Source organism: Rhinopithecus roxellana, chromosome 13, assembly GCF_007565055.1.
Source record: "Rhinopithecus roxellana isolate Shanxi Qingling chromosome 13, ASM756505v1, whole genome shotgun sequence".
In the NCBI taxonomy this organism is placed as follows: domain Eukaryota; kingdom Metazoa; phylum Chordata; class Mammalia; order Primates; family Cercopithecidae; genus Rhinopithecus; species Rhinopithecus roxellana.
The window spans coordinates 61,266,341-61,292,311 of record NC_044561.1 but is presented as its reverse complement, the minus strand read 5'-3'; the positions used below and the strand labels follow the sequence as shown (position 1 = coordinate 61,292,311).

At 36.5% G+C, this 25,971-nt stretch overlaps 1 protein-coding gene across 1 annotated transcript in view; it reads left to right on the top strand.

Moving 5' to 3' along the window:
- TMPRSS15 (transmembrane serine protease 15) overlaps positions 1-25,971 on the top strand; it is a 142,482-nt gene that overhangs the window by 66,753 nt on the left and 49,758 nt on the right. The window contains exons 14-16 of the mRNA XM_010378086.2: positions 13,299-13,388; positions 15,888-16,013; positions 18,926-19,066. Of these exons, the coding sequence (XP_010376388.1) occupies positions 13,299-13,388; positions 15,888-16,013; positions 18,926-19,066 (357 nt within the window). The remainder of the gene's footprint in view (positions 1-13,298; positions 13,389-15,887; positions 16,014-18,925; positions 19,067-25,971) is intronic.

Sequence of the window (25,971 nt, the reverse complement as noted above, 5' to 3'; positions counted from 1 at the left end):
TTACCAGTGTATGACTGGTTCCTAACATCACAATAACTGGTCATCAGTAAATACTATTAGAGATGGACTAAGCCTCTCTCTTTCTCTCTCTTTCTGTCTCTCTCTCTCTCTCTCTGTCTCTATCTCTCTGTATTTTGAATATGCTCTTATTTTGGTGACATGAAATGAAACTTTTGTTAAACAAAATTTTGGCACTTCCAAACTAAAGTTTGGAAGTGATGGTAGGGATGGATGTAGAAAAAAATACTCACATAAATGCAGTAATTTTGCATTCGTGACATTGTTTGAAAATAATTGTCTCACTTCATTTTGTGTAGGTGACCCACACCCTACCTATTTATTATAGGGAACAGTTTTGTGCACGAACAACATTCAGCATCATTAAAATCACAGATGGCTTGATAAGTGTTAATTATCCTTACAGATACCAAATACTAGCAACATTTTGCTAGTTTGATATTTCAGTCATTTAACGTGATAGATTTTCTTGATAATTCTGCTAGTTTGTTCCTCTATTTATTCGTAAATAATAAAGAAGAAAAATTTTCTGGGAGGAAGTAACATAAATTCTTAGACCTGATATTTAAAATGTAGCAACATCTCATCACTACCTAAAATAGAAAACTTGAGGTAATTTTTTACATCATATCATACATAGAAACAAAGTTTTAAATATGGTTTCTTAAGTTAAAAATTTATCTATATGACCCTTATAGTCTTCATATTTATATTCCAATCAGAAAGAGAAAAAGAGAATGCCTTGATGTCAAGCTTGGTGTCCCCGTCTATTTTAACAATAGGGAAATTATAATGAGAGAATAACCCATCTGATTTGAAAATACAAACTTTAGAATCTGCCCAGAGTCTATTTGTTCCAGTTTCCAAATGGTTCACTTCAAGACAATATTTTTCACAGCAGAAAATGTTAATTACCATCAAATGTATTCTGAACAATTTCATTCTAATGCCATTTGCAATTGGTTCAGTGAAATTCTTCTTTGAGCAGAGCTTTTTTGGTTCCAGATCACTGACTTGTTTAAGCAGTAATAAAAGGAAACCATGGCTGACTGGCTAATAGCCTGTCTTTGGCTTCTTTTAGAGCATTTAGGGAAGAAAACAATCCCAGACCAGTGACTGAGTAATAAAGCTCAGTTTCCTCCCTCTTTCCTAGGAACCCACATTGTGTCTAGTTTGAGGAAATGTAAGTTCGGCTTTCATAACCACAGAGATTCTTCCATTTCATGACTTTAATAACTTTCTGCTGCATCAGTTCTGCAATTGTTGCTCTGTGATGTTCGTACAAATGAATTTAAATGTGGGGATTGCACTGAGCACACTTTAAGAGAGTAAACATTCCATTACACGACTATCATGCCAATTTAAAACAATTTTGATGATTCATGACAAGATACCTACTAAATAGAAATAGGTGTGTACAAAACAAAATCCATATTTCAGGCCCCTGGCTTATTTCTGGGGCTGTTAAAACTAATTAAAAACAAAAACAAAAACAAAACACCTAGCTATAGTATTAGATATTACAATATTCACTCTTTATTTCCACAGTTTTTCTTTATTTCACCATTTTTAAAGCCACTTTCTGCTTCCAAATGTGAATTAAAGGTAATTGGGCATGGTCGGGTGCGGTACCTCACACCTGTAATCCCAGCACTTCTGGAGGCTTGGGGGGCAGGTCACTTGAGGCCAGGAATTCAAGACCAGCCTCGCCAACATGGCGAAACCCTGTCTCTCTGGGGTTGTGGGTGGGGCGGGGGTAAGTTAATTTGGAAAGTTTTGTAGATGTGACCTAATACTTAGAGCTAAATAATGTAACTTTAGTTCTTCATGTAGATATGAATCAATCAGTACCTGTCTACCTCTCTGCCTCTCTTGAAATTGATGATGGCCATATTCAGCAGTGAAATTGATGGCCATATTCAGCAGAACTCCTTGCTTTCTTTTTTTTTTTTTTTTTTTTTTTTGAGACGGAGTCTCGCTCTGTCGCCCAGGCTGGAGTGCAGTGGCCGGATCTCAGCTCACTGCAAGCTCCGCCTCCCGGGTTTACGCCATTCTCCTGCCTCAGGCTCCCAAGTAGCTGGGACTACAGGCGCCCGCCACCTCGCCCGGCTAGTTTTTTGTATTTTTTAGTAGAGACGGGGTTTCACCGTATTAGCCAGGATGGTCTCGATCTCCTGACCTCGTGATCCACCCGCCTCGGCCTCCCAAAGTGCTGGGATTACAGGCTTGAGCCACCGCGCCCGGCCAGAACTGCTTGCTTTCTATATCGTTAGTATGACTTATAGTCAAACCTGTAGCAAACTCCGTATTAACTGCAAACATATACACTTATATCAGTGTGTTTTGGGGTGTTTTATTTTGTTTTAACTATTTTACCTCTAAAACTAATAGCCTGAGCCAGGCACAGTGGCACATACCTGTTGTCCGAGCTACTCAGAAGCCTGAGACAGGATGATGCTTTGAAGTCAGGAGTTCAAGGCTGGAGTGCACTACGATCATGCTTATGAACAGCCACAGCACTCCAGTCTGGGCAACAGACTAAGACTCAATCTCAAAGCAAGACAAAACAAAACAAACTAATAGCCTATGTTTTTGAGCTCTCATTGTCTGGATTTTTATTAATAACCAAATTTAGATCACAGAGAATAAAAATCTGAACTTTATTGTTGCACATTTAATAAAAATATTTATATCAGGAATGATCACTATAACTTGTTAATGAAAACATAAATTTTGATAAAATGAACACAAAATTTTATGGAATATTTTACTTTAAATTACAACCTAAACTTTTAAAATGCTATTTGTAACACCAAAAGATTTGTGTATCTATTACAATAATGATGAAAAACAATAGCCAATTTTGAAAATTAGCCACTTTTTATATATTCAAACATCAATCAATAGGCTGTATTATTTTTCAAGCTACATCTATTAATTCTATCACATAAAGTATCAATCAAAAATCTGCTTTTCCCATATTCTCATTTCTTGTTTTGCCATAAATATTTTTAATTAAAGCCCTCTCATTGTAGATGAAAGCTAGGCTCTTCTCCTTTCCACCTGTCAGTAAACACCCCTGCGTTAACACACATTTCATGGACATCAGAAGCTTAAGCATGGAGTACAAATGACATGCATCAAGGAAAATATCTATCCTTGGCAATCACTTTGCCAAATACTACATGTTATTTACATAGTTTATGCAGTGAAAATCCCTAGTGGCATAGTAAGAAATTAATCAGAACACAAGTGTTTGAGAGAACAGCTCCCAGAAAAAAAAAAAAAAAAAAAAAAAAAAAAAGAAGAAGGAATTTAACACTGTAAATGAATATAATTCCCTATACCAGACAGGCTATTTTACTCTCTTTCCCTGGCTGAGGATGTTTTACCTAATGGCACAGCATGACTGTGATATCTGGAATTACATTTCATTAATCTTTAGTTTCTCTGTTAGAAGCATACGCCACATCTCTGCTAGATCAACACCACCATTAAAGTAAATTGTGTCATCATATTTAGAATGACTTAAAGTGCTTTTACCAATTCTTTACAGTCATTTATATGCAGAGAGTAACTGATCTATTTTATCAGGCCAAGGATCAGAGATGTCTTATTGGTCAGTTATTTGATAATAAATTATAATTTAAATGCATTTCAAAAAGTACTTAAGTGTCTTAAAGGGATGCATTTTCCAAGACTTGTGTTTAGTGGAGAAATCCTAAGTAAACTGCCTGCCTTGACAGGTTTAACTATTACACTTGACAACGTTTGAGTTCTTGTTATGTACTCATTAACATCCTACCTACTCATCTTTAAGTATAGCACACTAAGTGTTCAATTATGTCAAAATCCAATGCATTTTCCAAATCTCAGCTATTTACTATATCAGGAATATAAGGTTTTACATTTTTTCCTGTTACTTGAGGATAAAATAAGAATAATGATAAAAAATACAAAAACATTTTTTTAAAAACCCACTATTCGCCACTGCTAAATTTGTGAAATAGGCAGTTACTTTTTCCCACTCTTATATCTGAGTGGAATATTTGTCCCTGCAGTTAGTTTCCTCCTTCACTGGTCTCATTAAGGATTAAAAGAAGTGTTTCATCGCAATGTAGAATTATTGAAATTAAATGTGCTATGTGTATGTAGAGGTTATAGGATTGTGGTAGACCCTTCGTCCGAAATCTTTGTAAATTAGTCATGATTTCCCGATGAGAACTTGCCCTTATTCTCCATTGCTGTTCTTCCATTGGTTCACCTGCCTTTCTCAGCACCCCGTGTGCACTTTCTTCTTCCTTCTAGGTTTACCCATCCTTGACCTTACTTGTCAGTGTTTTCATCCACTGCCCTTTTTTTGTTATGTGCATATGAAGTGCCAGTTACAGAGACTAAACTGAAACCCTGCCTGTGGCAGTGTGAACCAGATGGTGGAAATTATTCAAAGTTTAATCAACCCAATAGGAGACAGTAAAGTACCGTGGGATGAGCTTGAAATTAACCACAACGCGGTCTTGACTTTGACACTAGGTGGCTGCATATGGCATTAACAAGCAAGTGAATATCTGTAATTCTCAGATTTTCCATTTAAAGCTGAAATAATAATAGTAATTACCTAATCCACAAGGTTGCCTTGAAAACCAGTACTAAGTATGGCAGGTAATGCAAAGGAACATTTCTTAAATTATCTCGAATTTTACAACAATCAAAAAAATCCTTAATAGATATCTAGTTGTCTCCAAGACAACTAACTCAGAGCAACAATTTTTTTTTATTATTATTATACTTTAAGTTCTAGGGTACATGTGCATAACGTGCAGGTTTGTTACATATGTATACTTGTGCCATGTTGGTGTGCTGCACCCATCAACTTGTCAGCACCCATCAATTCATCATTTATATCATGTATAACTCCCCAATGCAATCCCTCCCCCCTCCCCCCTCCCCATGATAGGCTCCGATGTGTGATGTTCCCCTTCCCGAGTCCAAGTGATCTCATTGTTCAGTTCCCACCTATGAGTGAGAACATGAGGTGTTTGGTTTTCTGTTCTTGTGATAGTTTGCTAAGAATGATGGTTTCCAGCTGCACCCATGTCCCTACAAAGGATGCAAACTCATCCTTTTTTATGGCTGCATAATATTCCATGGTGTATATGTGCCACATTTTCTTAATCCAGTCTGTCACAGATGGACATTTGGGTTGATTCCAAGTCTTTGCTATTGTGAATAGTGCCACAATAAACATACGTGTGCATGTGCCTTTATAGCAGCATGATTTATAATCCTTTGGGTATATACCAAGTAGTGGCATGGCTGGGTCATATGGTACATCTAGTTCTAGATCCTTGAGGAATCGCCATACTGCTTTCCATAATGGTTGAACTAGTTTACGATCCCACCAACAGTGTAAAAGTGTTCCTATTTCTCCACATCCTCTCCAGCACCTGTTGTTTCCTGATTTTTTAGTGATTGCCATTCTAACTGGTATGAGATGGTATCTCATTGTGGTTTTGATTTGCATTTCTCTGATGGCCAGTGATGATGAGCATTTTTTCATGTGTCTGTTGGCTGTATGAATGCCTTCGTTTGAGAAATGTCTGTTCATATCCTTTGCCCACTTTTTGATGGGGTTGTTTGTTTTTTTCTTGTAAATTTGTTTGAGTTCTTTGTAGATTCTGGATGTTAGCCTTTTGTCAGATGACTAGATTGCAAAAATTTTGTCCCATTCTGTAGGTTGCCTGTTCACTCTGGTGGTAGTTTCTTTTGCTCTGCAGAAGCTCTTTAGTTTAATCATATCCCATTTGTCAATTTTGGCTTTTGCTGCCATTGCTTTTGGTGTTTTAGACATGAAGTCCTTGCCCATGCCTATGTCCTGAATGATACCACCTAGGTTTTCTTCTAGGGTTTTATGGTATTAGGTCTAACATTTAAGTCTCTAATCCATCTTGAATTAATCTTCGTATAAGGGGTAAGGAAAGGATCTAGTTTCAGCTTTCTACTTATGGCTAGCCAATTTTCCCAGCACCATTTATTAAATAGGGAATCCTTTCCCCATTTCTTGTTTCTCTCAGGTTTGTCAAAGATCAGATGGCTGTAGATGTGTGGTATTATTTCTGAGGACTCTGTTCTGTTCCATTGGTCTATATCTCTGTTTTGGTACCAGTACCATGCTGTTTTGGTTACTGTAGCCTTGTAGTATAGTTTGAAGTCAGGTAGCATGATGCCTCCAGCTTTGTTCTTTTGACTTAGGATTGTCTTGGCAATGCGGGCTCTTTTTTGGTTCCATATGAACTTTAAAGCCTTTTCTTTTTCCAGTTCTGTGAAGAAACTCATTGGTAGCTTAATGGGGATGGCATTGAATCTATAAATAACCTTGGGCAGTATGGCCATTTTCACGATATTGATTCTTGCTATCCATGAGCATGGTATGTTCTTCCATTTGGTTAGTGTCCTCTTTGATTTCACTGAGCAGTGGTTTGTAGTTCTCCTTGAAGAGGTCCTTTACATCCCTTGTAAGTTGGATTCCTAGGTATTTTATTCTCTTTGAAGCAATTGTGAATGGAAGTTCATTCGTGATTTGGCTCTCTGTTTGTCTGTTACTGGTGTATAAGAATGCTTGTGATTTTTGCACATTGATTTTGTATCCTGAGACTTTGCTGAAGCTGCTTATCAGCTTAAGGAGATTTTGGGCTGAGACAATGGGGTTTTCTAAATATACAATCATGTCATCTGCAAACAGGGACAATTTGACTTCTTCTTTTCCTTACTGGATACCCTTTATTTCTTTCTCTTGCCTGATTGTCCTAGCCAGAACTTCCAACACTATGTTGAATAGGAGTGGTGAGAGAGGGCATCCCTGTCTTGTGCCAGTTTTCAAAGGGAATTTTTCCAGTTTTTGCCCATTCAGTATGATATTGGCTGTGGGATTGTATAAATAGCTCTTATTATTTTGAGGTACATTCCATCAATACCGAATTTATTGAGCGTTTTTAGCATGAAGGGCTGTTGAATTTTGTCAAAAGCCTTTTCTGCATCTATTGAGATAATCATGTGGTTCTTGTCTTTGGTTCTGTTTATATGCTGGATTACGTTTATTGATTTGCGAATGTTGAACCAGCCTTGCATCCCAGGGATGAAGCCCACTTGATCGTGGTGGATAAGCTTTTTAATGTGCTGCTGAATCCGGTTGGCCAGTATTTTATTGAGGATTTTTGCATCGATGTTCATCAGGGATATTGGTCTAAAATTCTCTTTTTTTGTTGTGTCTCTGCCAGGCTTTGGTATCAGGATGATGTTGGCCTCATAAAATGAGTTAGGGAGGATTCCCTCTTTTTCTATTGATTGGAATAGTTTCAGAAGGAATGGTACCAGCTCCTCCTTGTACCTCTGGTAGAATTCAGCTGTGAATCCATCTGGTCCCGGACTTTTTTTGGTGGGTAGGCTATTAATTATTGCCTCAATTTCAGAGCCTGCTATTGGTCTATTCAGGGATTCAACTTCTTCCTGGTTTAGTCTTGGAAGAGTGTAAGTGTCCAGGAAATTATCCATTTCTTCTAGATTTTCTAGTTGATTTGCGTAGAGGTTTTATAGTATTCTCTGATGGTTGTTTGTATTTCTGTGGGGTCCGTGGTGATATCCCCTTTATCATTTTTTATTGCATCTGTTTGATTCTTCTCTCTTTTCTTCTTTATTTGTCTTGCTAGTGGTCTGTCAATCTTGTTGATTTTTTCAAAAAACCAACTCCTGGATTCATTGACTTTGGAGGGTTTTTTGTGTCTCTATCTCCTTCAGTTCTGCTCTTATCTTAGTTATTTCTTGCCTTCTGCTAGCTTTTGAATGTGTTTGCTCTTGCCTCTCTAGTTCTTTTAATTGTGATGTTAGAGTGTCAATTTTAGATCTTTCCTGCTTTCTCTTGTGGGCATTTAGTGCTCTAAATTTCCCTCTACACACTGCTTTAAATGTGTCCCAGAGATTCTGGTATGTTGTATCTTTGTTCTCATTGGTTTCAAAGAACATCTTTATTTCTGCCTTCATTTCGTTATGTACCCAGTAGTCATTCAGGAGCAGGTTGCTCAGTTTCCATGTAGTTGAGCGGTTTTGACTGAGTTTCTTAGTCCTGAGTTCTAGTTTGATTGCACTGTGGTCTGAGAGACAGTTTGTTATAATTTCTATTCTTGTACATTTGCTGAGGAGTGCTTTACTTCCAATTATGTGGTCAATTTTGGAATAAGTGCGATGTGGTGCTGAGAAGAATGTATAGTCTGTTGATTTGGGGTGGAGAGTTCTATAGATGTCTATTAGGTCCGCTTGGTGCAGAGATGAGTTCAATTCCTGGATATCCTTGTTAACTTTCTGTCTCGTTGATCTGTCTAATGTTGACAGTGGAGTGTTGAAGTCTCCCATTATTATTGTATGGGAGTCTAAGTCTCTTTGTAAGTCTCTAAGGACTTCCTTTATGAATTTGGGTGCTCCTGTATTGGGTGCATATGTATTTAGGATAGTTAGCTCTTCCTGTTGAATTGATCCCTTTACCATTATGTAATGGCCTTCTTTGTCTCTTTTGATCTTTGATGGTTTAAAGTCTGTTTTATCAGAGACTAGGATTGCAACCCCTGCATTTTTTTGTTCTCCATTTGCTTGGTAGATCTTCCTCCATCCCTTTATTTTGAACCTATGTATGTCTCTGCATGTGAGATGGGTCTCCTGAATACAGCAGACTGATGGGTCTTGACTCTTTATCCAGTTTGCCAGTCTGTGTCTTTTAATTGGAGCATTTAGTCCATTAACATTTAAGGTTAATATTGTTGTGTATGAACTTGATCCTGCCATTATGATATTAACTGGTTTTTTTGCTCGTTAGTTGATGCAGTTTCTTCCTAGCCTCGATGGTCTTTACATTTTGGTGTGTTTTTGCAATGGCTGGTACCGTTTGTTCCTTTCCATGTTTAGGGCTTCCTTCAGGGTCTCTTGTAAGGCAGGCCTGGTGGTGACAAAATCTCTAAGCATTTGCTTATCTGTAAAGGATTTTATTTCTCCTTCACTTATGAAACTTAGTTTGGCTGGATATGAAATTCTGGGTTTAAAATTCTTTTCTTTAAGAATGTTGAATATTGGCCCCCACTCTCTTCTGGCTTGTAGAGTTTCTGCCGAGAGGTCTGCTGTTAGTCTGATGGGCTTCCCTTTGTGGGTAACCCAACCTTTCTCTCTGGCTGCCCTTAACATTTTTTCCTTCATTTCAACTTTGGTGAATCTGGCAATGATGTGTCTTGGAGTTGCTCTTCTGGAGGAGTATCTTTGTGGCGTTCTCTGTATTTCCTGAATTTGAATGTTGGCCTGCCCTACTAGGTTGGGGAAGTTCTCCTGGATGATATCCTGAAGAGTGTTTTCCAACTTGCTTCCATTTTCCCCCTCACTTTCAGGCACCCCAATCAGACATAGATTTGGTCTTTTGACATAATCCCATACTTCTTGCAGGCTTTGTTCATTTCTTTTTCTTCTTTATTCTTTTGGTTTCTCTTCTCGCTTCATTTCATTCATTTGATCCTCAATCGCTGATACTCTTTCTTCCAGTTGATCGAGTCGGTTACTGAAGCTTGTGCATTTGTCACGTATTTCTCGTGTCATGGTTTTCATCTCTGTCATTTCGTTTATGACCTTCTCTGCATTAATTATTCTAGCTATCAATTCTTCCACTCTTTTTTCAAGATTTTTAGTTTCTTTGCACTTGGTACGTAATTCCTCCTTTAGCTCTGAGAAGTTTGATGGACTGAAGCCTTCTTCTCTCATCTCATCAAAGTCATTCTCTGACCAGCTTTGATCCATTGCTGGCAATGAGCTGCGGTCCTTTGCAGGGGGAGATGCACTCTTTTTTTTTTAATTTCCAGCTTTTCTGCCCTGCTTTTTCCCCATCTTTGTGGTTTTATCTGCCTCTGGTCTTTGATGATGGTGACGTACTGATGGGGTATTGGTATAGATGTCCTTCCTGTTTGATAGTTTTCCTTCTAACAGTAAGGACCCTCAGCTGTAGGTCTGTTGGAGATTGCTTGAGGTCCACTCCAGACCCTGTTTGCCTGGGTATCAGCAGCAGAGGTTGCCGAAGATAGAATATTGCTGGACAGCAAGTGTACCTGTCTGATTCTTACTTTGGAAGCTTCCTCTCAGGGGTGTACTCCACCGTGTGAGGTGTGGGGTGTCGGTCTGCCCCTAGTGGGGGATGTCTCCCAGTTAGGCTACTCAGGGGTCAGGGACCCACTTGAGCAGGCAGTCTGTCCGATCTCAGATCTCAACCTCCGTGTTGGGAGATCCACTGCTCTCTTCAAAGCTGTCAGACACAGTCATTCGGGTCTGCACAGGCCTCTGCTGCTTCCCCTGTTGTTTTTTAGCTGTGCCCTGTCCCCAGAGGTGGAGTCTGCAGAGACAGGCAGGTTTCCTTGAGCTGCTGTGAGCTCCACCCAGTTCGAGCTTCCCAGCGGCTTTGTTTACCTACTTAAGCCTCAGCAATGGCGGGCACCCCTCCCCTAGCCTCGCTGCTGCCTTGTGGTTAGATCGCAGACTGCTGTGCTAGCCATGAGGGAGGCTCCGTGGCCGTGGGACCCTCCCGGCCAGGTGTGGGTATAATCTCCTGGTGTGCCCGTTTGCTTAAAGCGCAGTATTAGGGTGGGAATTACCCGATTTTCCAGGTGTTGTGTGTCTCAGTTCACCTGGCTAGGAAAAGGGATTCCCTTCCCCCTTGCACTTCCCAGGTGAGGCAATGCCTCACCCTGCTTCAGCTCTCACTGGTCGAGCTGCAGCAGCTGACCAGCACCGATTGTCCGGCACTCCCCAGTGAGATGACCCCAGTACCTCAGTTGAAAATGCAGAAATCACAGGTCTTCTGTGTTGCTCGCGCCAGGAGTTGGAGACTGGAGCTGTTCCTATTCGGCCATCTTGCTCCGCCCTCCGAGCAACAATTTTTATCCAGTAACTCCAACAAATCCTCCTCTTATGGACTGCATTCTCTCCCCATATGAGATAACATGCATGGAAACATTTTGCAAGCTTTGGTAAAACATTTTGTTATTTTGATAAGTTCATCTGGGTCTAGACAAACCTGGCCCTGGGAGTCATGTAGAATAGGATCATGCCCTATCTCTTTACTGAACAGGACAGGTTGGCAAGGATCCCAGCACTGAGTCAGAGTAATTGCCTTCTCTCTCCCATCATATGCATCATGAAACTCAAATCTAAGCAGTGCATTACATGTAAATTTTGAAGATGTACATGAATTTAAAGTGATTTACAGGAATAAGGCAGATGATATATGAAAGAGAAATTAAAGAAGAGGGTATGGCTATAGACCCTGTCATAGATGTAGAGACACTTAATTATTCCTCCCATAATCTGATTTCTAGTTTATTGGGGGTAAATAATCCCAGTATTATATGCCTTTAATAATAGAAAATAATATATTTATTCCAGTTTTCTGCATTCTTCAAATTAGGTTACTTTTCTTCTTTTGGTCTTATTTTAAAACATAATAATGGTAACAAGATGTAGATACAATTAGAATGTTTAAAATAGTTGTTGATTTTTTACATTACTTTAGAATTTATTTCTAATAAATGAAACACCAAAGTATGTTAAGAATTTTATAAAGTTAATCTACCTACTTAAAGGGTCAGACTCTGAGCTGGAAGATCTGTGCTCTATTGTTTTAATCAATTTGCCTTAATAAGTTACTTGTCTCCACTTGGCTTCTGCCCAATGTTGGCTACCAGATCAGAGCATTCATTAAGCAAATGAAGTTTCACTTGGTCTCCCTTTCCTTACTATCGATGTGCAGAATAGTGAAGCCTCCCCTTAAGACTACCAATAAATAAATAAATAAAAGGGAATAAAAGGAAAATCAAGAATTGCAGAATTAAATGATTTACTAGCCTTTCTCGTTAGAGAGTGGTAAATATTGAATTTGTTTTATTGTAAGTAAACATTTTCTACATTAGGGATTTGATACCTTAGTTTATGAAATCTATTTATAAAAGATATTTGTCAAAAAAGTTCCTTTGTACAAATAATTTTAGGGAAGTGCTGCACACTATCATGCTTTCTTGAAGATTCACAAGGGCCTTAAGAATACTAAAAAAATTTTGAATAGGTCTTATCTTTTTTTTTTTCAATTTTCTTTTTAACTTTTAAGTTCAGGGGAACAAGTGCAGGTTTGTTACACAGGTAAACTCGTGTCATGGAGGTTGGTTGTACAGATTATTTCATCACCCAGGTATTAAGCCTAGTTTTCGCTACTTATTCTTCCTGATTCCCCTCCCTCCTACCACTCTCCACCCTCCGAAAGGCCCCAGTGTGTGTTGTTTCCCTCTATGTGTCCATGTGTTCTCATCATTTAGCTTTCACTTCTAAGTGAGAACATGCAGAATTTGATTTTCTGTTCTTGTGTTAGTGTGCTAAGGATAATGGTCTCCAGCTCCGTCCGTGTCCCTGCAAATGTCGTGATCTCATTATTTTTTATTACTACATAGTACTCCGTGGTGTATATGTACCACCTTTTCTTTATCCAGTCTATCATTGATGGCCATTTAGGTTGATTCAAAGTCTTTCCTATTTTGAATAGCACTGCAATGAACAAACGTGTGCATGTGTCTTTATAATAGAAGGATTTATATTCCTTTGAGTATATACCTACCTGGTAGCAGAATTGCTGGGTCAAATGGTATTTCTGTCTTTAGGTCTTTGAGAAATTACCACACTGTCTTCCACATAGTTTAACTAATTTACATTCCCACCAACAGTCTATAAGTGTTTCTTTTTCTCCACAAACTCTACAATATTTGTTATTTTTTGACTTTTTAGTAATAGCCACTCTGACTGGTGTCAGATGGTACCTTTTGCAAATTATGCATCTGACAAAGGTCCAATATCCAGCTTCTATGAAGAACTTTATGTGAAAATTTACAAGAAAAAGCAATTTACTAGAAAAAGAATAAACAACTCCACAAAAAAAGTGGGCAAAGGACATGAACAAACACTTTTCAAAAGATAACATACGTGTAGCCAACAGTCACATGAAAAAAGCTCAACATTACTGATCATTAGAGTTCTTATCTATTTAATCTATTAAGTATTTTTCCTTTACTTAAACTGCAACATTTACCCTTACATGACTAAAATTTGCTTGTCAAAATTTGTTTTCTAAGAAATGTAATTGAAAATTCGCTGGCATATGGTATTAGCTCTCTGAAATAAACATTGTGTTACTAATGATTTCCCATTGCTTTCCTTTTCAGCGGACTGTGGAGGACCTTTTGAACTGTGGGAGCCAAATACAACATTCAGTTCTATGAACTTTCCAAACAGCTACCCTAATCTGGCTTTCTGTGAGTCATTTCTTTTCCAGGTCATCAGAAACAAATCTCCATATGAAATGTAGATCTCCCCTTGGCACAGCAAAGTAGATTATCAATTTGTCAAATATGGGTACACCTGTCATGTCTACCTATAAGATTGCTTGATATAACAACAAAAATAACAATAATTCCTAAATATATACAGCATTTGTTTCATGCCAGGCACTGTGTTAATGCCCACTATACATTATTTCATTCATTTCCCACAAGAACTTCTTGAAGCAGGTGTCATTATTGTAATTCCAAATTTAGAAGTTGAATAACAACAGTGAGAGAGCCAGTGTTACTCCAGACACCACTTTCTAAATCACTTTCCTTGTCTGTGCATATAATGTCTACAGTGTGTTTAACAAGTTTGCAATTTCAAAGGACAAAGACAATGGGAAGTATTAAAAAGTAAAGAACCTGTTGTAGCATTCACACTTTTTGCAAATATACACTGGAGTCAATAAAGCAGATAGCTACAGTAATGTAATTATTTCCAGTATAAAAAATAAAATTATAAGAAAGATCACTAAAAATTTTGTCTAGAGAAAATAGTTTGCTAAAACTGCATAAAGACTACCTCTAGATCAATGTTCCTAAATAGAGAAACTCATATAGAGATACATAAAGATTGGGTTGGAGATGCAGATTCCCTAGCCCATCCTACAAAGGTTCCACTTCAGGAGTTTGGGTTGGGAAACAAACATCTTTCCATGGCCATGCATGGTTAAGACCACTAAGCTAAATGGAGAATTCTGTCAATGAAAGAAATGCCCCAGTGGTGGGGAAAATGTGTCATCAGAAAAAGCCAACCTTCTTCCTTCAGATGATCAAGAGATAAGAGAGCATCACTTTTATAGGTGCATATAGGGTCAGCATTGTAGACAGATAACTCATCCCCCAAAAATAAATAGCAACTAATCTAATTTGACTTGTTTGGGGAAACAAAGTTACCTCTGCTTCACACTGAAGACATCTTTTAAACATCATTTGAACAAAGTGATAATCTGAAAAATCCAGCAAGCAGTGGAACCTTGAAACAATTTGGAGAAATTTATTAAATTTAAATGTATTTGTTTATTCAACAAATGTGTATTCAGTACTTTATTTCCTTAGTCTGAAGTAAGTAAAGAAGACACAAATGTAAAACAGTATAGATGGTGACTCAATATGTTGTCAGGCACAAAATGTCCAAAATACTGTTATAATAAGGGTAAAGGCAGGACTCTGTGGAGAGATGTGGAGAGTCCTTGACATACCAAAATAGGAGACAACTGTTTCTTGAATCGCCAAGAAAAATTAAATAATGGTAATGGGTAAAATTAGAAGTATGAAGGGATTTTGCACCATGTTATGAAGTTTGAATTCCATTCTGAGAGCACTGGGGAGTTCTTTGAATAGTTTACAGGAAAATGGCAATAAAAAGGAGCTTGCATTTTAGATCAGAGATCGATGGTAAGGGACGAGAACCATCAGCATCACCAACTGGGAGATGAGAAACTATAGTTATTTGAACTCTTGTCATGGTGGCAAAGGACATTGAGAAGTAAATGGGATTCAAAGGATATAGGAGGTAGTATTAACAGGCTTCGGTGATTGATTGGATGTGGTAGGAGAAAGGAGGTTAAGGAAGGTGCTGAGGTTTCAAGCATAGAGAACTGTGAGTGGGTGATTAGTAGTGCCACTGAGATAGGAAGGATAAGATAAATGAGTTTGCAAAAGAGATAATTCTGCTTTTTCTTTAGCACATGTTGGATTTGAAATATGTACAGCCATAGACAGTAAATAAGTAGATAAATTTGCCTGCATTTCAAAAAAGTGCAGAAAATAAAGACTTAGAAATTGTTACTATATAAATACAGTTATATTTCTTAAGAGGGAATGAGAAAACTAATAGAGAATGAGAGAAGAATAGCCTAGAAAAAAATCTGAAGGTTAAATCATTTCAGAAATCAGTAAAAACAAGAAGTGTTTATTGATGCTGGTTGTCTTGTTTCATTTTGTTTTTGTTTCTTTAATGAACTAAATGTAAATAAATGCAGAAACTTTTAAAATAAATATTAAAGCTTACTTGTCCTATAAATTGCATTTTAATTACCTAATTTTCTTCTAAATTTGATCATGGAAAATTAAATAAATAAAACTATAATTTTAGTATCTTTTGATATTCATAAATGTTATATTGTACAGGTAAAATAATATTTGTAAACTTTGATTAAAGTATTCCATTTCATAAAAATATCAATTATACTAAATAATTTCAAATTTAATTGAAACATTACTATAAATATTACTGAATAAACCAATATATTTTCTCACCAAAAAAAAGTAATGAAAGGAAAAAAGAAACACCTCAAAATACTGATTTTCATGAAATGGAAAAAAAAATTTTTTTTTAAGTTATTTGAAATTCTCAAGAGAGTGAAGCTTTTAAGAGAAATCACCAAGTGTGTTCCAAATTAAATGTTACTTCTTACTTTTAAGGTGTTTGGATTTTAAATGCACAAAAAGGAGAGAATATACAACTTCATTTTCAAGAATTTGACTTAGAAAATATTAACGATGTAGTTGAAATAAGAGATGGTGGAGAAGCTGATTCCTTGTTCTTAGGTAAGTCTGCAGTCTGAATATTGTAAAGATTGTGTAGCTCAAGATGTTGTTCTGATGGAAAGAGCATTTCTTAATAAATGTAATCACTCTTTTACAACTTGCAAAATGAAAATACAATAATAAGGTGGCATAAGTTTATGTGGAGCTTACAATTTAGGGCATATTTAAAATAGTGACAACATAATATTTTTCTTGAACGTTCTTCACAAAGCAGGATTAATTATTTTCACTTTTTAAATTCATTTTTAACTTTCATGGGTGCATAGTAGGTGTATGTATTTACGGGATACATGAGGTAGTTTGATATAGGCCTACAGTGCATAATAATCACATCCATGTGAATAGTGTATCCATCATCTCAAGCATTTCTCCTGTCTTTGTGTTACAACCCAGTTATGCTCTTTTAGTTATTTTTAAATGTGCAGTAACTTATTATTGGCTGTGGTCACCCTATTGTGGTGTGAAATACTAGATCTTATTCATTCTAACTATATTTTTGTATCCATTAATCATCCTCACTCCCCCACCCTTCCCAGTACCCTTTCCAGCCACTCGTAACCATCATTCTACTCTCTATCTCCATGAGTTCAACTATTCTTGACAATATTTTTGAATCATCAGTTCCAACCAGCTGGTATTAATCGACTACCACAAGCACTACACATTGGAGACTAGAAGCTAGGGACACTCATTATGTAGTTCTCTTTATATGTACATCGAATGTCCAAAGATAACTATTAAATCTTTTTTTTTTTTTTTTTTTTTTTTTTTTTTTGAGGCGGAGTCTCGCTCTGTCGCCCGGGCTGGAGTGCAGCGGCCGGATCTCAGCTCACTGCAAGCTCCGCCTCCCGGGTTTACGCCATTCTCCTGCCTCAGCCTCCCGAGTAGCTGGGACTACAGGCGCCCGCCACCTCGCCGGGCTAGGTTTTTGTATTTTTTAGTAGAGACGGGGTTTCACAGTGTTAGCCAGGATGGTCTCAATCTCCTGACCTCGTGATCTGCCCGTCTCGGCCTCCCAAAGTGCTGGGATTACAGGCTTGAGCCACCGCGCCCAGCCAAATCAGTTTTTATTTTACTTCAAACTATTCAAATTGTGTTGTTATACAAAATTTTTTAATGAGTTTCACTTTACATTTTATTGTTACTTTGGCTATGTCTCTAGTACTAGCTGCTTCTGTATAGGTACCTAAGAATGCTTCAAAAATTGACAAAAGTTTATTTTTCTTTTTTATTTATCGATTATTTTTAAATAAGCCTAGGGAGAGTGTACTACTGTAGAGGAAATTTTTGTGCTGTTACAGAGTGTACTATGATAGAGGAAATTTTGTGTATTCTATAGATCATAGAATACATACTAACACACTTAAAAGTTATCAGTCAAACATCATAGCTAATATGTTATTTAACTACCACCATTTTGTGGTTGCTGTTGTTGTTGTTAAGATGGAGTCTCGCTCTGTCACCCAGGCTGGAGTACAGTGGTGCGATCTCGGCTCACTGAAACCTCTGTCTCCTGGGTTTATGCGATCCTCCTGGCTCAGCCTCCTGAGTAGATTGAATTACAGGTGCCCACCACCATGCCCAGCTAAATTTTTGTATTTTTAGTAGAGACAGGGTTTCACCATGTTGGCCAGGCTGGTCATTTTTAAGAAAAAGGTGTCTCTTGATAAGTCACACATTAAATAAAGATGCTTAAATGATCAATTTTGATGAATGAAATGATACAACTAAAAAGTATTTTATCGCCCCCCCACACCCAAAAAAAGTGTTGTATCTACTGTGCTTTGGACTTGTATTCATCATTTATAGTAAAATCTGATCTGTTAGATATGCAATCAGGATACAATCACATGAATGCTGCAACTAATCAATGAAGACTCCAGAGAAAATTTTCTAGAGCGCATCAAGGGACAGTGTGGTGGGGAGGGTTCCCCAACATTTTCATCAGTCAGCCCTTATGCAGAATTCTGCAGCAAAATCTCACAAAGTTCTAGAGTGTGAGCTTCCTGGGTTTTTGGGAGCCCAGAATTTTGGGAGTCACACATAGAACAAATAAAGAAAATTTTGTTGCGATTAGAAGGTTGGCAAGAACTGAGGAATCTGAAATTTGGTTCTTTTATACACATAAATAGTTTTCCCATTTTAGATCAAATTATTCTTCAAATAAAAACTTCAGACTGCTCATCATCTAAAAAAATAAAATGTGTCATTTCACCTGTTAATAGTTAAACAAATCATTGAAAAGTAAATAAGAATTCCAGAAAGATCTCTGAGTTATTGTTTTAAAATTTGTAGGCAGGAAGGTCTTTTGAAACTGGATCACTTTCAGGGCTTCCCTTATATAAAACTTTTTAAAATAAATGTAGATTTTAATTAGCTGAAATATAGTAAAGAATGTTTTATTGTTTATGAAATCCCCAAAGCCGAGGGATTAAGGGGAAAATGTTTAAAAGCCACTATGCAGTTAATATTCTCAATCTCTAAACAATCCATCCTTCAGATTAGGTTTATGATTCAACACACAAAAAATACTGAATATGTTTGGTTAACAGTTTACTAAAGGTGACTATAAACTCCATTGCTTTATAAAGGTCTTTATAAGTAGTCATTTATCTGAGATAACATGAGCTTTGAATAACAGTGGTACTAAGTCAGATATATTATAAGTAATTCATCATTACATTATAGAGCTGCCCTCAAGTAATATCAAAAATGTTTAAAGAGAAGTTGGCTTTGTTGAAGAGTGTTCAAAATGTAAAAGAATGTGTGCATTCATTTACCTATGGCTGCTCTATGAGTGAGCCGTGTAGTATGTAGCCCTATGTCTGGCAGATGGAACTGAGATGTGGGGTACATTTCCTTCTAGATCCAAAGGATCATCTCACTGATTGTCTCGTTTTCCTTCGGAACAGCTGTGTACACAGGGCCTGGTCCAGTAAAGGATGTGTTCTCTACCACCAATAGAATGACTGTGCTTCTCATTACTAACGATGTGTCGGCGAGAGGCGGGTTTAAAGCAAACTTCACTACTGGCTATCACTTGGGGATTCCAGGTAAGAGACCATAAATCACACATTGCGTCATAACTTTCGGAACAAAACAGCAAAGGTATACAGAATTACAAGGCCAAAATCATGATTTTAATGCTTTCCTTCTGTGACACTCATTCTTCCTCATCTTAATGAAGATTATCTTTCCTCCTTTACATCTGTATTACCATTACCTAAGTTTGTTCAAAGTAGGAAGCCACAAAAGTTTTTAGCAGACTACTTGGACCTCTCTGATGTATAAGGAGTGTTGAATTTTGTTCACTGAAGAGGGCCATGTTAAATGTTAAAAGTAGGATACTTGATCCTGTAAGGAAGGAAGACTGTCATGTTTCCCATGTCAAGAACATTTTCAGAGAGCAAAGAAGGAAACAGGCAAGAGAGCTGTTGGCATGCCATCAACATTCAATTAAATAATTAACATCATTAACTTATTGGAGACAACCGGAGTAAAGCACTGCAGTGTAGGAATTTAATGCTATTTGCTGGCATGCCCAACCCTCCGACACTGGGTGTTTTATTATATCCATAAAATAATCAACAAGAGCAAACAAAATAGTGGCATGTTCATCATGGATATATGTATATGTGTATATATATATGGATATGTATGAATATGGATATATATATTTATATATCTAGTATTTGCATATATTTGCATTCGGCAGTCTGCAAATAAATTTTGCAACTTGATACTCCCCTTGGACTATGATTTGTCTCATAGAACTACCCAACAACTCAGTGGTTCTTTCCAGAAACAGAATATATGCTACTTCCTACATCTCTCTTTCTCTTCCATAGGAAGAGAAGTATTTGTGCAATTGATGTCTTACACTTGAATATCTAGAAAAGAGGTAGGATTGGATAGTTTGTCTTCATCTGGCCTATATCTAATACAAAATCCAGCTGCTATTAGGTTATGTTTATCTTTGTTCCTCCACTCACAACTGGCCAGGACTTTGGACACCATCCCAGAAAGCTGCCTGCTTTAATCTTTATGGCAAATAATTAAGGGTTCTATCCTCTGGCCTGAAAATGAGCCACAACTGGTAATATCCATGCTACTTAGATAGAAGTAAGTGGTAGCTCAATCGATTAATATGGATTTTGTGACTGATTTTAGAAGCTACTCTGTTTACTTACAAGCAACAGTGACATGGATCAATAAAAAATAATTAGTAAACATTTTGAGATCTACACAAAATTATAATTTATCTTATAATGGAGTACACTAAAAAGAATAAGTATGGAAAATGACATGATTTTGTTAGGTAAAGAAGAAAATACATTGAGATGCAAATATCAATAGATATGTATTTACATAAGTGTGTGTGTGGCAAGAATTTAACTTAGAAGAAAATTTGATCATTGCTTTAGAAAATGTTAATCAACATAATTTTAAAAATGTCATCTTGAATTGAATCACTGATTTTTTTTCTTATTTTGTTGCTGATGATTATACTATAACCTTGTTTGCTTGCCAATTATTTTATCTGCTATTTCAGTTTCCTTCTCTTTGTGGTGAACCTATTATTTTAATTTAATTCAACATTTGAGTTATACTTTTAAAGTATAGATGGGTGATGGACATAGATGAGGACATTTTGGTAGCTAATAATTGAGCACACTTGAGATAAAACAGACTGGTTATGTAATGTTCATAAAAAAGCTAAATCTTTCTTACTGTTATATAGAAAGTAAATTAGTTAATAGCAAACTTTAGATGACGGAAAAAACACAAACTGTTGCCACCAATACATTTATATGTAAAATTATGACCCTAATTTTTTAAATTATTATATAATGTTTGGCTCCTGATAGAATAGTCTTTGCACAGTACTGGCTCCCACAAGTGATGTTACAATAAAGTCTCCTCTCAAGAAATTTGGAAGAAGATGGCCATCTTTGGCCAGAGCAATTTTCTGTGAAACTCTGCCATAATCAAATCTTTCTGACTTAATTAGAGGCCTTTGTTAGCAGTGTGAACCACCTAGTTTTCTGGTCTATTGCACAATTATTCAGAACCTCTTGTGCAGAACACACACATTTCCACAAAAATTGCTGCAGGAAAGCATGATGAAGAAGGAAAAAACAATATGCAAAGAGAGATGGAAACATGTGAGAGTCTGTAATGGGCATGCAGGAAAAAACACCAAACCAAATTTGAAAATAATAAACATTCCTAAAATTGAAAAAAAAAAAAGCAGATCAAAACTAATAGTGAAAGATGCAATGAAAGAAAAATTATACACTTTTTGAATCTGAATAAAATTACCTGAAAAATCATGAAGCCTTAGTGTGTTCAATAAAAAAGATTAATAAGCAGGAATCAGTGTTATACCACTTTCTGTGTGAAGTTTTAAATTTCAAGAGGGAAATTTTTCTGAAAATTTCTAGCAGAATAAGTAACATTATTTTGTAGGTGTTGAAAATAAGATCAGCTTTATATTTCATTCAATTATGAATATTAAAACAATGAAGTAATACTGAAGTAATATTTCTCATGTTTTAAAGAGAAAATCCCACAACTGAAAAATATACGAGCATCAATAACTGCTGTATTTAAATGTAGTAAAATTCTGTACTCTCTTCTGCAAAGTATCATAAAATAGAGCAAGTAAATGTCTAATGCCTGGTACTATTCTACTGGAGGCCATCCTAAATTTTTTTTCAAGAATTCTGTCAAGGAAAGGATTTTTGAGAGAAGTGTTATACTTTTAAAGGAATTGAGATAAATAGTAAAACCTGAAGTAATTGAGGTTTTAAAAAAAATACTGTGCTCTAACAGATAGGGGATTCGATTTATTGAGGTATCCAAACAATTGAAATAATTATAGGTCATTTGGTTTGGCTCTGTATCCCCACACAGATCTCACCTTGAATTGTAATAATCCCCATGTGTTGTGGGAGGGACCCAGTGGGAGGTCACTGAATCATGGGGGTGGGTTTTTCCTGTGCTGTTCTCATGATAGTGAATAAGCCTCATGAGACCTGATGGTTTTATAAAAAGGAGTTTCCCTGCACATCTTCTCTCTTGCCTGCTGCCATGTAAGATGTGCCTTTCTCCTCTTTTGTCTTCTACCATGATTATGAAGCTCCCCCAGCCATATGAAACAGCAAGTCCATTAATTCTCCTTTTTCATATAAATTACCTAGTCTCAGGTATGTCTTTATTAGCAGCATGAGAACAGACTAACAGCACAGGACATTCCACCATCTGCAAAAGTGAAAGCATCTTGAAACAAAATTTTAAGAAAAGGTAGATCTTTAAATCCCTATTTTAAATTGAAAATGAGAAGGGAGAAAAGACTTGAAAAGAGGAAAATGGATTGTCAAAAGGAAGATGGAGACAGATCTCTTTCATCAAAAGTTACAGTTACAGTTTGTTTAAATTGTGTTTTATGGACTCATAATAATTATACATGTTTATAGAGTATATGTAATATTTTAATACAAGCATATAATTTACAATCATCAAATCTGGGAAACTGAAATATTCTTCACTTCAAACATTTATTATTTCTAAGTGTTAGGAGCATTCCAAATTGTTTTCCCTAGTTGTTTTGAAATATACCATAAATTATTGTTAACTAGTCATTTTATTGTGTTACCAAACACTAGGTCTTATTCCTTCTATGTAACTGTTTTGGTACCCATTGAAACCCGTCTTTATCCTCTCTCCCCAGTACCCTTCTCAGTCTCCAGTGACCACCATTCTATTTACTATCTTCATGAAATCAATTAATTTAGCTCCCACCTATGAATGAGAACATGCAACATTTGTCTTTCTGTGCCTGGCTATTTCACTTAACATAATATCCTCTAGTTTCCTCCATGTTATTGCAAATGACAGAATTTCATTATTTATTGTGACTGCATAATATTCCATTGTGCAAAGATACCATATTCTCTCTCTCTGTCTTCATCTGTTGATGGACTCAGGTTCACTGCATAACTTGGCTATCAAGAATAGTGCTACAATAAACATAGATGAGCAGATACCTCTTTGATATACTGCTGTTCTTTCTTTTCATTTATTTCCTGTCTCAGATTCTTATAATGAAACAAACACAACATCAAAGACTTTGAAAAGCATTATAAGCAATTATGATTCAAGATCAAACTCAAAAACAGAGCACAATCTATTTCTCTCAATGCAAAAGAGACACCAAGTTTATGGTGCATAGATTCTTTGTATTTCTTTTGCCTACAGCTAGATTTCATTTACTACTGTTACATTAGTATGTAATGTATGAAGTTATTTTTAAGGGAAACTTCCCTTGATTACAGCTAGAATAGAGTCTTCAATGCCCATCACTGCATGATAAATGCATGGGGAATGTGGTTTCACCTTCATCCTAGACATAGGGCAGATGCTGCTGGGAAGTGAGTAATGGAATGATTGAGTTGTCAACAGCACCGTCTGCTTCCGTCAAAATTATTTTTTATACCCGAAGACTGAAAAGCAATTACAGAATCAGGGACTTGGCTGTGGAGGCTAATCAAGCTGGTAAGGGAAAGTGAGATTGGACACACATCCTGGCAATTTACTTTGGTGGTTCTTTTATAAAAAAGTATAAATGGGCATCAAACATCATTTTTGTTTCACTTATCTTCTGGAGATATTTTAGGGACACCTTCCAAGACATTCAGTTGAAATTTAATGCAATTGTATAGTGTACTTTTGTATCTTATTTTCTTTGTACTATGTTCCTAACATTTCCATTTCTATTGTAATAAAGTATATGTAATAGAGATGTATGAAGATCTGTCTCCTATAAATGTCCCCTTATTGCTCTTTTCTGATACTCAGAGTCTTAACGATGGAATTCCATAGTGTTTATCAGGCAACTGTGGAAGTGGCGGCTGATTACATTTAGGGGTTTGAACCCTCCCCAGATTGTGTGGCATGTGCCTTAGAGATCAGTTTCGTTCTGTTTTAAACCAAGCGTATGTTGACTAAATGAGGCAACGCTACTGGAGACTCCATAAAAGGAGATGGGGAAATTCAATTCTTAGCAATATTTCTTTTTCTCTCCCTCACCATGGGCATAAAACTATCGGAAATAAGATTTCAGAGTCCAGAGAGAGTTGAACTGTTGGATTAAAGACTGCTTAATCATGTGTTGCAAAGAATCAGAATCCAGTTTACGCATGTAAGGAAAATTTTCAAAGAGCTTATTTATACTTCTCAGATTTTAAAATCTCTGTTCAGTTCAGTAACAATGCAATTTTCCCCATTCAGCATTTTTTCATCCAGTTCATTCAGCTTATAGAAACAAGTTATTATTTTTCTGGATTCATAGAATATAACCCTAACAGCTTCAGCTAGAGCACAAAAATGAATTACATTTTTTAGATATTTGTATGTGATCAATTAAATTTTAATTCAGATAGTTGTCTGTTTCCATTCAACTCATATGTGATTTTCAAATTAAATTAGTAAGAGGGTAAAATTATCAGTAAATTTATCTGTGATTAAATTATTGTCATTGAGAACTCATTCTCTACATAGTGATTTCAATACGCTATGAAAAATGTAATAAGATAATTTAAAAATAAAGAGTGGTGACTAACATTCTGTAAGTATATCAATATAATTGATCATGGATATGTAATTCATGCTGTGAACTTTTTAAATAAGGTTTATCAAAATATAAACTTAAGACACAATATCTGAACACAAACACTTCTGCCTACATTTAAGACTTCCTTTTTTCTAAAGGAAAATTAATACCTGAAAGATAAAATATAGAGTCAAAGTATTAATGCTGTCTTTAGAATCTGTAATTATCTCTGCCCATTTGTCATCTCACTAATCTGGTTTAAAAATATGCTTGTGAAACAAATTGTTAGTTACATTTTCAAGAACCTCCGTAATAGCACTATATTTTGAGATATGTAACCAAATTTTCTCATAGTATAAAGGTTTGTAGAAACAACCAGCCATGGCTTTCTAAAAATATTTTCTTAATAAGGTAACTCAGATTTCAGTTGAAAAAATACAAAATTCTTCAAAGTTTAAAGTACAGCATACAAATAGCTCCAATTATTATTGTAAGATCCTAAGAGGAAAGGATTAGTTATGTTTTCATGTTTATTTCATTATTTGTAGGGAGAAATAGCACAACTAGCACATGGAGTAAGAATGTTAACTTAAAAAATATCAGTAAAAGGCCAGGCATGGTGGCTCACGCCTGTAATCCGAGCACTTTGGGAGGCTGAGGCAACCGGATCACCTGAGAACAGGAGTTTGAGACCAACCTGACCAACATGGAGAAACCCTGTCTCACCTAAAAATACAAAATTAGCCCGGTGTGGTGGTGCATGCCTATAATCCCAGCTACTTGGGAGTCTGAGGCAGAAGAATTACTTGAACCCAGGAGGCAGAGGTCGCAGAGAGCCGAGATGACACCACTGCACTCCAGCCTGGGCAACAAGAGCAAAACTCTGTCTCAAAAACAAAAAAAAAAAAATCAGTGAAAAATATTTTTTTTTTACTGTTACTGTTTTTACTGTTAAAAATATTATGTACTGCATATTCTCTGTATATATATTATTATGATATGCATACTTCATTATTTGTTAAAATGTATTCTCCTGACACACCTAAGACAAAAGTAATAGTTACTTCTGTTGACAGTCAAAGAAACTGAGCCTCAGAAAGACTAATGTCTTTGCCCAAGGTCAGAGAAATATTAAAAGAAATGGCTAGGCCGGGCGCGGTGGCTCAAGCCTGTAATCCCAGCACTTTGGGAGGCCGAGATGGACAGATCACGAGGTCAGGAGATCGAGACCATCCTGGCTAACACGGTGAAACCCCGTCTCTACTAAAAAATACAAAAAACTAGCCGGGGGAGGTGGCGGGCCCCTGTAGTCCCAGCTACTCGGGAGGCTGAGGCAGGAGAATG